We start from the raw sequence: 13,419 nt of genomic DNA on the forward strand, positions 1-13,419 counted from the left end.
TTTGGGGAGAGGTGGGGACAGGCTGTTGGCCATCTGAGGGTGGAGCAGATTGGATGAGAGGAGAAGACGCTACCTCCGTGGCCTCATCTGTGTGGCCCGGAAGTGGTGGCCCACGGTCCAGCGCTGTAGCTGCCTCTTCCCGCAGCTGCTTTTCCTGTGTTTCAGCTGGGGAAGCAGAGGGAGCTGGTGACACCTCGTGGGGCCACAGGGAAGGTAGGCGATGAAACCAGGCAAGCCCTGCAGCTGCCTGTGGTCACGCAGGAGGGGTCGGGACCACGCCGCATCAGAGGAAGGCTGTGGAGTATTCAATGAATGGAATTTAATGTAACTATGACATGAACACACACAGGGTAGGGAGGGCGGGTGACCAAGCGCAGATGTGGGTGACACGTGGCCCCGCTCTCTGGACCCTCAGTGGGAAAAAGTCTGAGGCCGGCGTCTCTCACCGATCCCCACCTCCCCTGGTGGGTCAATACTGATCCGGCTGAGTGACAGCATCTTGTGACCCAGGCTGGCCCTGGGAAGGCGCCATAGGCGAGGCCTGCGAGTCCAGGCAGCAGGCAGACGCTGCAGTGGCCCCCGAGAGCACCAGGTGCCGGCCCCAACGTGTAAACGGCCCGCTGCGGGCGCTGCCGGGGAGGAAGACAAGAGGGGTGAGGGCTCGTCCTCACTAAGTGCTGCCTGAGTGCCGGAGGACGTGGGTGGGACATGGGGACAGTGAGGGTAACACAAACAGCAACGAACGCACAAAGACAAGTTCCAGGAACACCCATAAACCCATAACATTCAACAAAATGGCAACAAAATGACGCCCCTGCTGGCCTGGCGAGGCTGGTGCTTCCTTCGTGGCAGATGCCAACTGCAGCTGGCTGGCTGGCAAGCATTGGCCAAGCTTTTTGGTACCTGGGAGCTCAACAGCATAAAAGGCTGTAACCTCAAAAGGGAAAATTTTCACATCCTTCCCCTGAAACTGACTTCAGGGGGAAAAGAGACGAGCCTTCTCGAAGACCAGCCTCTTCTGGGAAAGGGGCATCTGAGACGACTGTCAACGGCAGAGCAGGTGGCCTGGGGAAGGCAGGGGTCCCTGGGCGGAGGCTGGGAGGGTGGCCAGAGACCAGGGAGGGCCCCTCCATCTGGCGGGCTTGGCAGGTGTGTCCCAGGAGCCCCGAGGCCGGGGCATTGGCCGCGACAGCCCCTCACTGGGTCCGGAGCTGGTAATCTAGGAGACAGGAGGGAGGCATCATGCTGGGCTCTGCACCCTTCCAGCTTTCGGGACCCGACCCAATGGCTCCACCCTGGGGGTAGCCACAGAGGACCCCTCAGCACAACCCCACCCCACGGGTGGGGCCTCACTCACCTCCGTTCTGCGTGATATAACGCACCCACGGCAGGGCCTGGTATCCACTCTTCTCAATGATCTTCAGGTAGCGCACCTGGGGCACAGGTAGCAGGGCCCTGAGCACCGCAGGCTCCCGCCCTATTGGTCCCCCCTTAATCATTCCTGCTGGGGCAGCCTGGGGTTGGCAGGGGAGGCCATGACAAGCGGATGAGTACAGGCCTCGGGGGGTGAAAGGGACTGTCTGGACCATGCAAAGGTGTGGGAGGGCAGAGCCGCCTCTGGAAGCGCTGAGGAGCCAGGATGTGGCTTGCAGACACGGCCTTGGTGGCCTGCTGGGGGCGCCAGGCCAGAAGGCCCCTGGCTCTCTGGGAGCCTCTCTTCCCTCTGTGGGCTCCTGAGGGGGTGCCAGGGAAAAGAGGTCCCACGGGGCACGAGTGTGGATGGCAGAGCCTCAAACGCTAGTTTTGGGGCAGAATGATCTCTGAGCTTTGAGCTCAGGGGTCAGGGCTGAGCAGAGGCAGCCTGGCCTCTCCCCATCTGTGGGGAGGCAGAGGCAGAGGCCTGTAGCACTGCAGGGTCCTGATTCCAGCTGACCGACACCCCTTCCCAAGCTGGCTGCGCTGATGTGTCCCCTGCGGCCTGTGTCCCTGCTCTGGGCCCAGCCGCCTGGGCCTTGCGTACCTGGATGCCGGAGGTAGTGAAGTACGGGATCTCGAACTTGACGCTGATCGGGGGCTTGCCCTCCTTGTCCTCAGCCTCCACGCTGGGCAGGCCGAAGTGGGCCCGCATCAGGTACTCCTTGCCGCCCTGGGGAGCAGACGGGGGAGGCGCTCAGGCCCAGGTCCTGCCCCAGCTTAGCCAATAGCTCTGGCCCTAGTGGCGATGGGCAGAGACTGACCACTCACCCCAGTCCAGGGAGCAGAGCATGAGCCCCTGTGTTGGGGAACCAAAGCTTGGCCCTGTGCTGCCCCAGGCTGGTAAGGACAGCCTCTGCTCTGGGGTGTCCAGCTGCCCCATGAGGACACCTAGGCACCTAGAGCTGAGCTCACCAAGCCGCCAGCCCCAGTCACCAAGCCCCTGCCAGTGTGGCCTGCAGTGGCCCAGCACCCCCCGCTCCAGCTCCCCGAATGCACTTTCCTCCAAGGCTGGCGAACCACACAGACCGGCCATGGGAAGAAGAGTGTGTAATGACCGTGGCAGGTGAGGGCTGCTGGGGACAGAGGCCACACGCCCAGTCTCAGGACAGCATGTGAAAGAAAATAGAGTGTCCAGGTGAGAACCATGACCAGGGAGAGGCGACAAAAGGAAGAAACCAAGGAGCGTGCACTGAGTGACGGGTCAGCCCTGGGTCCTGCTCCTGAGGGTGAGCAGGGGCGGCTCTGGCTCCGACTGGAACCGGAGTCCTGGCTGTGGCCTTTACCCTCTCCCTGCCTTGAGGAACAACAGGTCGCAGCCTGGTCGCCCCCAGTGCCTGGTCTCACCCTGAGCGGTCAGGGGCACGGTCCCAGCTCTAGCCACGCCGGGAACCCCACAGTCTGTGCTCCCCAGGGCTCAGGCCGAGGTTGAGGGGGAGCTGCTGCCAACCAGAGCTGTTTCCACCTCAGAGCAGGGGCCGCCCCATGCACCTGGCGCAGGGCCGAGTGGTCCATCTCTGCCTACTGCCACAAGGGCAGTGTGACAGTGAGAACTCTGCCTGACTTGGTGACATGTGCTGAGTACAGACTCCGGGAGGATGACGGGGGGATGATGCAACATCAGCAACTGGTGAAGCAGGCAGCGAGGGAACAAACCTGCTCGGTGACTAGCCTGTGTCCCAAACACTCAGCCTGAACCCAAATCTGAACCTTAGCAAAGACCAAAGCAAAAACACAAGCCAAAGAAAAGGCAGGGAAGCAGACCCTCCCCAGGGGCCATGGAGGCCTGCATGCCCAGCCCGTGTTGTCGTGTTGAGCCGAATGGGTTTAATTCCGCTCTCCATGAGAGCTGTAGGCTGGCGCCAGCTCACACATCAAAACCGACTCGACGCCACAAAGGCACAGTGAGAAGGGCTCCCCAGGTAGGAAGAACAGGCATTGACAGGCGTGCTGCCAAAGGCAGACAAAAGAGGACAGGGCTGCCATCATCACAAGGGAGAATGACAGGCGAACAGGAGGACAGGCCACAATCCTAGAGGCTGCCGTCCCAATAGTCACAGGTACCCACGCACCAAGTAACGTGGCAGCAACTTCTATAAAGCGGGTGCTATGGGAGATGCAGAGAGAGTCAGGAGAAGGCCCGGACGCAAGGCCCAGCCCAGCTCTCCGTCCAGGTGGACAGTGTCATGGTGCCATGGCCACCCATGGGCACACGTCAAATTCTCTACCCTGGTAACAGCAGTAGGGACAGGACTGAGAAACACTGCGTTTAAAAGCAAACAGCCTACACTGTGGCACTTCCACAAAAAATCAAAAAATTGAAAATAGAATTACCTCATGATCCAGCAATTCCACTTCTGGGGATATACCCAAAACAAATGAAAACGTGTCTTGAAGAGATGTGTATGCACCCACGTTCACAGCAGCATTATTCACAATAGGCCAGGCATGGTGGCTCACGCCTGTCATCCCTGCACTTTGGGAGGCCGAAGCAGGCAGATTACCTGAGGTCGGGAGTTTGAGACCAGCCTGAGCAACACAGCGAAACCCTGCTTCTACTAAAAATACACACATTAGCCGGGCGCGGTGGCGTGTGCCTGTATACTTGGGAGGCTGAGGCAGGAGAATTGCTTGAATCTGGGAGGTGGAGGTTGCAGTAAGCCGAGATCATGCCTCTGCACTCCAGCCTGGGCAACAGAGCGAGACTTCTCAGAAAAAGAAAAAACAAACAAAAAAAACCTTTTAGTATGCAGCAATCTAAGAAAGAGGGAAGGGTATTTATTTATCTAATCTATCAATCATCTACCTCTCTGTATTTCTTAAAATTTATTTCCTGCACTTCCTTTTGTCTTTAGGGTGTGTTACTTGAAGTAATGTGTATCTGTAGCTGTCATCAACTTGATACGCTGATGAATTAATTTTGCTTTTCATTTTTAGGAATTCCCTTTTTTTCCATTTTGATTTCATTTTGTTTTCTATGCTTGGAAAGCGCTGACAGGTACACCTTGAGATATTGCAGTTTGGACACTGCCATAAAGCACATAGCACAGTTAGGCAAGTCACACACATTTTTTGGTTTCCCAGTGCATATAAAAGTTACGTTTACTGGCCGGGCTCAGGGGCTCACGCCTGCAATCCCAGCACTTTGGGAGGTCGAGGCAGGTGGATCACAAGGTCAGGAGCTCGTGATCAGCCTGGCCAATATGGTGAAACCCCATGTCTACTAAAAATACAAAAATTAGCCAGGCGGCCGGGCGCAGTGGCTCACGCCTGTAATCCCAGCACTTTGGGAGGCTGAGACAGGCGGATCACGAGGTCAGGAGATCAAGACCATCCTGGTTAACATGGTAAAACCCTGCCTCTACTAAAAATACAAAAATTAGCCGGGCGTGGTGGCAGGCGCCTGTAGTCCCAGCTACTCGGGAGGCTGAGGCAGGAGAATGGCGTGAACCCGGGAGGCAGAGCTTGCAGTGAGTGGAGATCACGCCACTGCACTCCAGCCTGGGTGACAGAGAGACTCTGTCTCAAAAAAAAAAAAAAAATTAGCCAGGCATGGTGGTGCATGCCTGTAATCCCAGCTGCTCAGGAGGCTGAGGCAGGAGAATCGCTTGAACCTGGGAAGTGGAGGCTGCAGTGAGCCGAGATTGTGCCACTGCACTCCAGCCTGGGTGACAGAGCAAGACTATCTTCAAAAAAAAAAAAAGCTTACTGTATAATGTAGTCTGAATAATGTGCAACAGTATTATGTCTAAGAGAATGTACATACCTTAGTTAAAACATACTTTATTGCTGAAGAGTGACAACACAGAGACGCGAAGTGAGCTCGTGCTGTTGGGATAATGGCGCCAACAGACTTGCTCAACACAGGGTTGCCACACACCTTCCATTTGTTTAAAAACTGAAACAAAAATAAAAATGCAGTATCTGGGAAACACAATAAAATGAGGTGTGCCTGTGCACGGCTTCGAAGTCAAATCTACACAAGCATGGTCCACGCCGGCCTGTGTCTCGGCCTTTAGCCCTGTCCCTTCCTCCTCCGTCTACAGCTCACCGTGCTGTTTATTTGATGAGGTATTCTCCCATTGTGTTTTAAATGATAAACACTATTTTCAACAGTGGAATTGCAGGAAAAGAGGAGATAATCCAACAATCAGGGATGGTCACCACCCCTCCATGGAATATTCCACAGCTCCCAAAGCCGACCGCCAAGAAGACAGTGAACACCAGAGGGAAAACGCTCTGCCGCAGCGCCGCGTGGAAGGGCAGGCGCCAAGCTGGCTCTACTTGCGTATAATGAGGAAGACCAACATACGCAGAAAGAAAGGTGAGAAGGAGACGCGCAGAAAGGCTGACGGGAGTATTAGGTGGTGGGGTAATGGGCTTTTCTCTCTCCTTCCTCTACTGTCTGCATTTTATGTCATGTGATTAGATTGAGGCTGGGAGGGAAAGTGCCATCATGAAATTCAAGGCGCTTGAATTGCAGCATTTCCAGCTTAACTCAGCTGGGGCTGCAGCCGGAGAGACGGGAGAACATGGAAAGTAGCGCCTGCCCTGAGCCCGCCTGGCGGAGCAGGTCAGTGCCACCCGGCTTGGCTCCAGAGCCATGCCCGGGCCTAGCCTCTCTGTGCACTGCGTACACCCGGCAAGCCCAGACTCAAGCCCTCAGAATCCTCAACACGGTGCTGGGGAAGTCATGCCGGTGCAGAGCTGGCCCAGGACATGGGCGGCTGGTGCAGGGCTCGGGAGGCTGTGCTGCTCTGGCCTACAGGCAGCCATGCCCCTTGATGGCAGGCAAGGCTGAGCCTGCACGGAAAGGGCCCTGCACCTGCCAGAGTGGACGGGGCTCCTCCAGAGCCTGCATGGACAGGAGCCCCATCTCACATCAGTACTCGGGGGCAGTACAGAGAGGGAGGGAGAGGGCACTGCCCTGAGGTTGAAGACAGAGGCTGGTTCACAAACAAGAGGAAAGCAGAAAGGGGCCCAGGGGCTGAGTCAGCCTCTGACTCCTCCCGCTTTCCCTCCAGTCCTTGGCTCTCCGTCCACCCTTTCAGAAGTCCCAGGTGTGGGGGACACGGTGGCCACGGTCACCCCATCTCGAGGTGCGGGGGTCCTGCGGCACCCAGGCTGCCTTGCAGGGGGCATGTGGATGTCTGGATGGAGTGCTCACCGGGAAGGACTTGATGGACCACACGATCTCGCTGTTCTCGGGGACCCACTTGACGCTCCCCACCGTCGTCTTGAACTTGGGTGAGTCGGCATCATTGGGCACGGGAATGTGGATCTCCACGTTGTTGGCTGTTGACCGCCGCTTGAACTGGCTTTTGGCCTGCAGGCCAGGCCGATGCGGCCCGGGGTTATGGAGGCCAAAGTGAGCTAGCCCAGCCCCTCCAGGCCACAGGTCCCTCAGCCTGGCCTGGGGAATCCTCCCTAGCCCCACTTCTCCAGGCACTACCCACCCCCACTCCTACCCTTGAGACTCTCCCAAGGCCTAATTTCAGGCGTTTCATCTTCGTCCTCCTGTCTGCTCAGCTTCCAAGGCTCCCCATCCCTCCCTCTGCCCTGCCCTCCTAGGACAATGTCTGTGTCCCAGGGCCAGGCTGCGCTGGACAGGGTCACTGAGGGGCAGAGGTGCTCCACTGGGGGCAATACCTCTGGGAGTGTCCTGGACGCCTAGTTACAGGCCCCTCCCCACAAGTGGCACCATCTAGGAGCAGGCCCCAGGTGGTGTCTCCTCAGTGTCAGGCCACGCCTGCATCTGAGGCCACAGCGAGGGTGCATGGATGGCAGCCCTACGGCACCCCCAGCCCTCGGTTAGGCCCCCAGGACGGGCCAGAGACACCAGAAGGCCCTCAGTGGGTGGCCTCGGGCCCCCGCACCTTGATCATGTACTCGATGCGGCTGTGGGAGTGCTTCTCAATCACCGACTCGATCCATATCAAAGGCTTGACCTGCCGAGGAGGGCAGAGAGGGTGCTCACACCTGGCCATGTTTGACAAAGGCCCATTTCAGAGGGGAAACCAAGGCCCAGGGCAAGGGGCCATCTGCCCAGCTGTTGGCCCAGGGCCCTGTGGGGAGTGCACGGCCAGCGTCAGGGAGGGTCAGGGCAGACAGGCCGAGGCAGCAGGGAGCTACTAGGGAGGCCTCGGTGCAAATGCAGAAAACGTGCGCAGGGCCTGCTCTAGGGGGCTGCCTGGGAAAGAGGTGTGGTGGCCAAAGGGGTCTGTGCCCCTCAGAAAGCTCGGAGTCCCAGGTCCTCAGACTCCATCTCTGCGGAGCCAGGCAGCTCATGGAGCATGGGGTGGGGCCAGCCCCGGCGCCTGCCTGGGCTTCACCTCCTGGAGGTGAAGGGGAGGAGGCGGCCACCAACAGCCCAGCCCCGGGGCGGCGCACTCACGTGGGTGTTGAGGCGGTAGGACATGAGCTCGAACTCGCCGTCGGGCGGGATGAAGGAGATGGTGCGGTCGTTCTCGAAGCGTGATAGCCGCACACACTGGTGGAACTTCACATCCTCCAGCTCCACGGATTTGCTTTTGCCGCCTGGGGTCAGGGGTGAGGGTAGAACAGACCTGGGCCCTCCAGGTCACTCTCTCAGCAGTACTCCTACCCCCTGGGACCCACCCCAGCAGAGCAGGGCCCCCAGTCCACGCAGTAACAGCAGCCTGGGCCACAAACACCAAGGGGGCTGGGTCCCAAGACAACTGCCCTGTCACTCCTCATACTCCTGGGGTCCCGGGGGGCAGGGCTGGTGGGTCTGGTTCATGCTGAGTCTCCAGCGGCCACCCCAGGGCCCAGCCAGGGGACCAGCTCAGAACACGTTCACTGAATGATTGATCGATGGACTCGGCTGGGGGATGGCTCGGGGCTCCCCAAGGGCTCAGGCCCCGGCATCCACGGGGTCCTGGGTCTTCCTCGGTTTCCCACCTCACTGAGGGCTATGTGGGTGGGGCCTTGCCCACCCCCAGGCGGGGAGCTGCCCTCATGGGCTGATGCCCAAGAAGCCCTCACTGGGCCAGGAACGGGGGCATGCCTAGCCACTGCACCCTCTTCCAGTGGCCTGTGACAGCTGAGAGGCGGGAGGCACAGTTTGCAAACCCAGGCCCTGAGCCCCTCTGACCCCGCCCTGCCGTGGGAAGTGTTACAGACCAGCGGCAGGAGCGAGAATCACCGTGCGTGGCCTTCACACAGCCCACACCTAGGGCCCAAGGTGAAGGGAGAACCTGGCCTGGGAGGGAGCGAGCAAGGCCTCAGCCTGAGCTCCAGCGGCCTGGGCAGTGCAGGGCAGGGTGCAAGACCTGGCATGTGAGGCCGGGTGATGGGGGCCTCCCAGCTGGACTGGAGGATTTCACTCCCCTGCGCCTTCTATGTCCTGGGATGGATGAATACTCTACACAGCTGTCTCAAGCAGTGTGAAATGCTGCTAAACCAAGTGCTTGAAACTAGCTTGTTCCTCCGCCTGGCCCAACCCTGCCCTGGGCTGTAATGTGCGTGCCCGGTGAAGCCGTCCTCATGGGCAGGGCCCTTGGCACAGGTACTCACGGCCCGTGTTGTCGAAGAGGACCTTGTCGTTGAGGCCCAAGCGCAGCTCGGGCATGCCCGAGAGGAAGACCCGCATCTTGATGGAGCCCACGATCTCACTGCGCAGGACGTTGCCATTGGCGCTGACCTGGGGGGGTGGTGTGGGCGTGAGGGGAGGTCTGCAACTCACCAGCCACTGCCTCCTACCACGTCATGTGACCCTCTGGCCACCCCACTCTCAACGCCCTTCTCACCTCCAAGCCCATCTCTCTCCTGGGCATCCCCTGAGCTGGGGGAGTCCCAACTGTGGCTCAGGCCTACCCCCAACCCAAACCAACCCATGCCTGGCTGAGGGTCCCCAGGTTCACCCACCCCCTATTCCAGCCTTAATGCCGGGACCCTGTGGACATGAGGTGGACACTGTGGGTCCTGCCCTCTAGGCCTCAGGCCACAATGGGGCTTGGTGATGCGTGCCTGGAGCCCCCTCTGAGAGTTCTCTCTCAGGCACCAGTCCCTCCCTCCTGAGAGCCCCCTGAATGCCCCGGGCCGACCTGGCAGCTGGTCCCTGTGCTGAATCAGCCTCGAGAGGCCATGAGCTCGGCTGGCCCCAAGCCAGGACCTTATGGTCCCTGCTCACCCAGTGGGCTGGGCTGGGGTCTCTTGGACCAGGCCAGACTTGCTTTTCTTGAATGCTGTTTCTCCTCTTGGCCTCCTGGGGAGGCCACCGGCCCCTCCACCCCAGGGCTTATGAGAGATGGCACTTCCTGGGTCCTGACTCCTTCCTGCTTCCCAGGGCCACCCTGAAGTGTGATAACACTTGATCCAAAATAATCAACTTAAATCCAGTCACAGTGGCTGACACTGACAGCATTTCCACCACGCCAGGCATCGCTCCACACACGCCTCGACAACCTCTGGGGAAGGGACCGTGCGGAGATGACCTGAGGGGGTGTAACCCACTGCGCATGCCGAGATGCATCTGAAAGTGCAATTAAAAATCCACACCAGGGCGATGGTCCTGCATCTCCTAGCCTGTCCTGAGGGAGCCAAGATGCTGGAGCATCTCTTCTTGCATCCATTTTAGAAGTCAGGAAACAGGCACAGATCACAGGCCCCGTGCTGAGGGCACAGAGTGACAGGCAGAAAAATCGCAGGGGCTGCAGCCCTGGCCACCACTGCATACTGCCACGCTGCATGAGGCCATGCCCACACCAGCAAGTGGGCCAAAGGCCACCGACTTGGACACCTGGGGCCAGATGCTGGCTCCAGCCAGGCTAACATGGTGCAGGGCCTGTGTTTCCTGTCTGCAGAGTGGCAGGAGAGTCTGTGTAGTCTTCTGCATGATGTCCAAAAAGCACTGGGTAGACAAACAGACCCTCACCAGCTTGCCGCCTCTGAGAGAATCGGGAAAACTGAGGGGCCAAGCAAATGACAGCCTGGGGAGGGGCAGGGAACTGGACATGGCCCCAAGGGCTCTGGTTCTGTCACCTCCCCAGCCTCACCTCCTGGTGCTGTCCTGTCCTCATCTCACAAGCAGCTCCCTGATCCCATGGTGCACAACAGCTTCCCTGCGACTGCCTGCTTATCTGTCTCTGCCTCCCTGCTGCGGGAAGCCACGTGCGGCTGTGCGCCGCCATGTCCAGCACTGGAAACAGCGTGTGTGGCAGCAGGTGCTCAGTGGACACATGGAGGCTCAGGAGCTCGGGACCCTCACCGGCCGGGGTTCCAGGAGCCCGAGCATTGGGATTTCGCCTGCCTCCTTCTTGGAGGGCCCTCTTCTCAACTGTCACAGCCCCTAATTCCCTTTGGGTGCTGCCTCCCCCTGAGGGAGTCGGGATTGTCCCCGCAGCCAGCTGTAACTGAACACATGAGGTCACGAATGCCGTGAAGGCAGGCCCAGGGAGTGGAGCTGAAAAGCCGCTCAGTCCATGAGGCTGATCTCAGCCCTGTGGGCAGCAATCGGGACCTTCTCAGCTGAGGTGTGACAAGCCACCCAGAACCGGTGCACTTCCCAGAGTGGGTGCTGAAGGGATGCTTGCTGAGGGCCCGGCTGTGTAAGTACGAGGCTCCACTCACATGATCGCAACTGGAGGCAAATGTTGACCCAGCCGCCAGCTCTGCAAGCCACTTAGGAAGGCGGCATTCTGACAGCTGCCTTTGTGCTGCCCCGTGTGGGGTGGAGCCACGTGCAGCAGTGCACTGTGGCAGGGACCCCCGCAGCCCCAGCGCTTCCCTGCTCGGCTCTCTCTAAGCTGTCCCCTGGGACTTGCCTTTGCACCCCAGGGCACCCAGATTTGGGCTCAATAAACCATCAGTCAAGGGTCCCCAGGGGAGAGGGGAACATGGTTAGCAAGGCCACTGTCCCGTCCCATGGCTTAGAAAGTAAGAAAGCGAAGAGGTCTGCATGGAGCGCGCTGGAAGAGTCTTTCCGGGCAGCACTCTCCTTGGCAATTCCGCCTCAGCCCTCCAGAAATCCCGGCCCAGGTCGCGGAGACACCCAAGTGCACACGTCTGGGGCTGAGCAAGTGTGCCCAATGCTGCACTGCCTGTGGCCGTCAGAAACGGGCGCCCGAGTGACCCGCATGACTGGATCGGCTGAGCCCATCACAGTCCACCCACACTGCAGGGATGAGGCCAGAGTGAACATAAAAGCAAGCGGCTGGCAAGGTGGGTCGGCTGGTGCCCCTTCCCCTGCCACTGACTACAGCTCTGAAACCTGGGCAGGAGGCTTGGCAGTTGCTGGAACACGGAGGACAGCGGCAGGTGGACCAGGGAAGAGCCCCGAACGCAGTGTCCCCACCGCCCCCATGAGAAAGTGCAGCAGCAGTCTGGAAGCAGAAGTGTGCACCACAGAGCACACGAGAGCTCAGTGGAGCCTCCAGGCCTGGCTCTGGGGCCAGAAGAGGAATCCCGACTCTCCTGGAAAACACAGAAGTCCCCCGTCTCCCTGGTTCCTCGTGTCCCAGGCCCCGTGGCGCCAGCTACTGTTCCGAGGGGGTGGGGCAACCGCTGTCCTTTTCTCACTCTGTCCTCTCTCCATGTGAGTTGGGAAGTGGGCCCAATGGCAGATGTGTGCAACAGAGTAAACCGCAAGGTATCAGAAAAGTACCGGGTAGACAGCACAGAGCCAGAAGCTCAGGAAAGTCACCCCATGAAGTGCTTTATGTCTCCAGAACTCTCTAGAATTGAGCATGTGTGAATCCTGTGCGTATACCACACTCTGACTTACCAAAGACTTTGAGAACTGAACTAACTACCCTGGTTCCAGACTGGCCACTGGGCAGTGCACACCCAGGAGATTTGACCTGGAAATTTGACAGGGGCTTTAAGAACTGACATGATGTTCATGGTCTACAGGTTGGGGGTTGGAACGTGTGGCCTAAAAGTAAGATTGGCTGTCGGCTAAAACAAAAATATCAATATTTCCCATATAGCTTAAGTAAGGCCTAGAATATCACCACATAATGCTCAAAAAGTCCAGGATGCAATCCAAAATTACTCAGCACACAAACAACCACGAAAATGCCAACTTGTCTAGAAAACCCAATCAACCACTGTCAACACTTCACAGATGTTGGGATTATCTGATGACTTTAAATGGCTATTTTTAAAACTGCAAATGCTTGCAACAAATGTTAAAATAGAAAGTCTCAGCAAAGAAACAGATCATAAAGAAGAATCAACCAGGAGTTTGAGACCAGCCTGGGCAACATGGCAAGTCCTGGTCTCTACAAAATAAAAAATAAAAAGAATTAGCCAGGCATGGTGGTGCATGCCTGTGGTCTCAGCTACTCAGCACACTCAGATGGGAAGATCACTTGAGCACAGGAGGTTGAGGCTGTAGTGAGCTATAACTGCACCACTATACTCCAGCCCGGGCAACAGAGTAAGACCCTATCTCAAAAAAAAAAAAAAAAAAAGAGAGAGAGAGAGAGAGAGAGAGAAGAATCAAATGGAGAAATTTTAGAACTAAAAAATATAATAACTGAAATAAACAACTTGCTCGATGGACTTAATAGCAGAATGGAGGCCAGGTACAGTGGCTCATGCCTGTAACCCCAGCACTTTGGGAGATGAGGTGGGAAGATAATTTGCCCCAGGAGTTTGAGATCAGCCAGGGCAACACAGCAAGACCCTCAACTCTACAAATTTTTTTTTTTTTAATTAGCCAGGCTTGGTGGCACACACCTGTAGTCCCAGCTACTCAGGAGGCTGAAGCAGAAGGATCACTTGAGCCTGGAGGTTGGGGCTACAGTGAACCATGCTTGCTCCATGGCTCTCCAGCCTGAATGACAGAGTGAGACCCTATCTTGGAAAAAAAAAAAAAAAGCAGAATGGAGACAAATAGGAAAGGGACAATGGACCTATGAACTTAAAGACAGATCAATGTAAATTGTCCAATCTAACAGAGAGAAGAAAAGATAGAATAAA

At 57.7% G+C, this 13,419-nt stretch overlaps 1 protein-coding gene across 2 annotated transcripts in view; it reads right to left on the bottom strand.

Moving 5' to 3' along the window:
- Positions 1–299: 299 nt before the first annotated feature.
- The window catches only part of AP1M1 (adaptor related protein complex 1 subunit mu 1), a 32,516-nt gene continuing 19,396 nt past the window's right edge, over positions 300–13,419 (bottom strand). For both annotated transcript variants that reach the window (XM_003915101.5, XM_021930831.2), the window contains 7 exons: positions 9,010–9,136; positions 7,868–8,010; positions 7,350–7,421; positions 6,641–6,799; positions 2,021–2,146; positions 1,358–1,433; positions 300–1,219 (listed from right to left, as the gene is read on the bottom strand). In XM_003915101.5, coding sequence (XP_003915150.1) covers positions 1,197–1,219; positions 1,358–1,433; positions 2,021–2,146; positions 6,641–6,799; positions 7,350–7,421; positions 7,868–8,010; positions 9,010–9,136 — 726 coding nt within the window. In that variant the 3' untranslated portion in view covers positions 300–1,196. The remainder of the gene's footprint in view (positions 1,220–1,357; positions 1,434–2,020; positions 2,147–6,640; positions 6,800–7,349; positions 7,422–7,867; positions 8,011–9,009; positions 9,137–13,419) is intronic.

The sequence above is a fragment of the Papio anubis genome, chromosome 20 (genome assembly GCF_008728515.1).
Source record: "Papio anubis isolate 15944 chromosome 20, Panubis1.0, whole genome shotgun sequence".
Taxonomy (NCBI): Eukaryota; Metazoa; Chordata; class Mammalia; order Primates; family Cercopithecidae; genus Papio; species Papio anubis.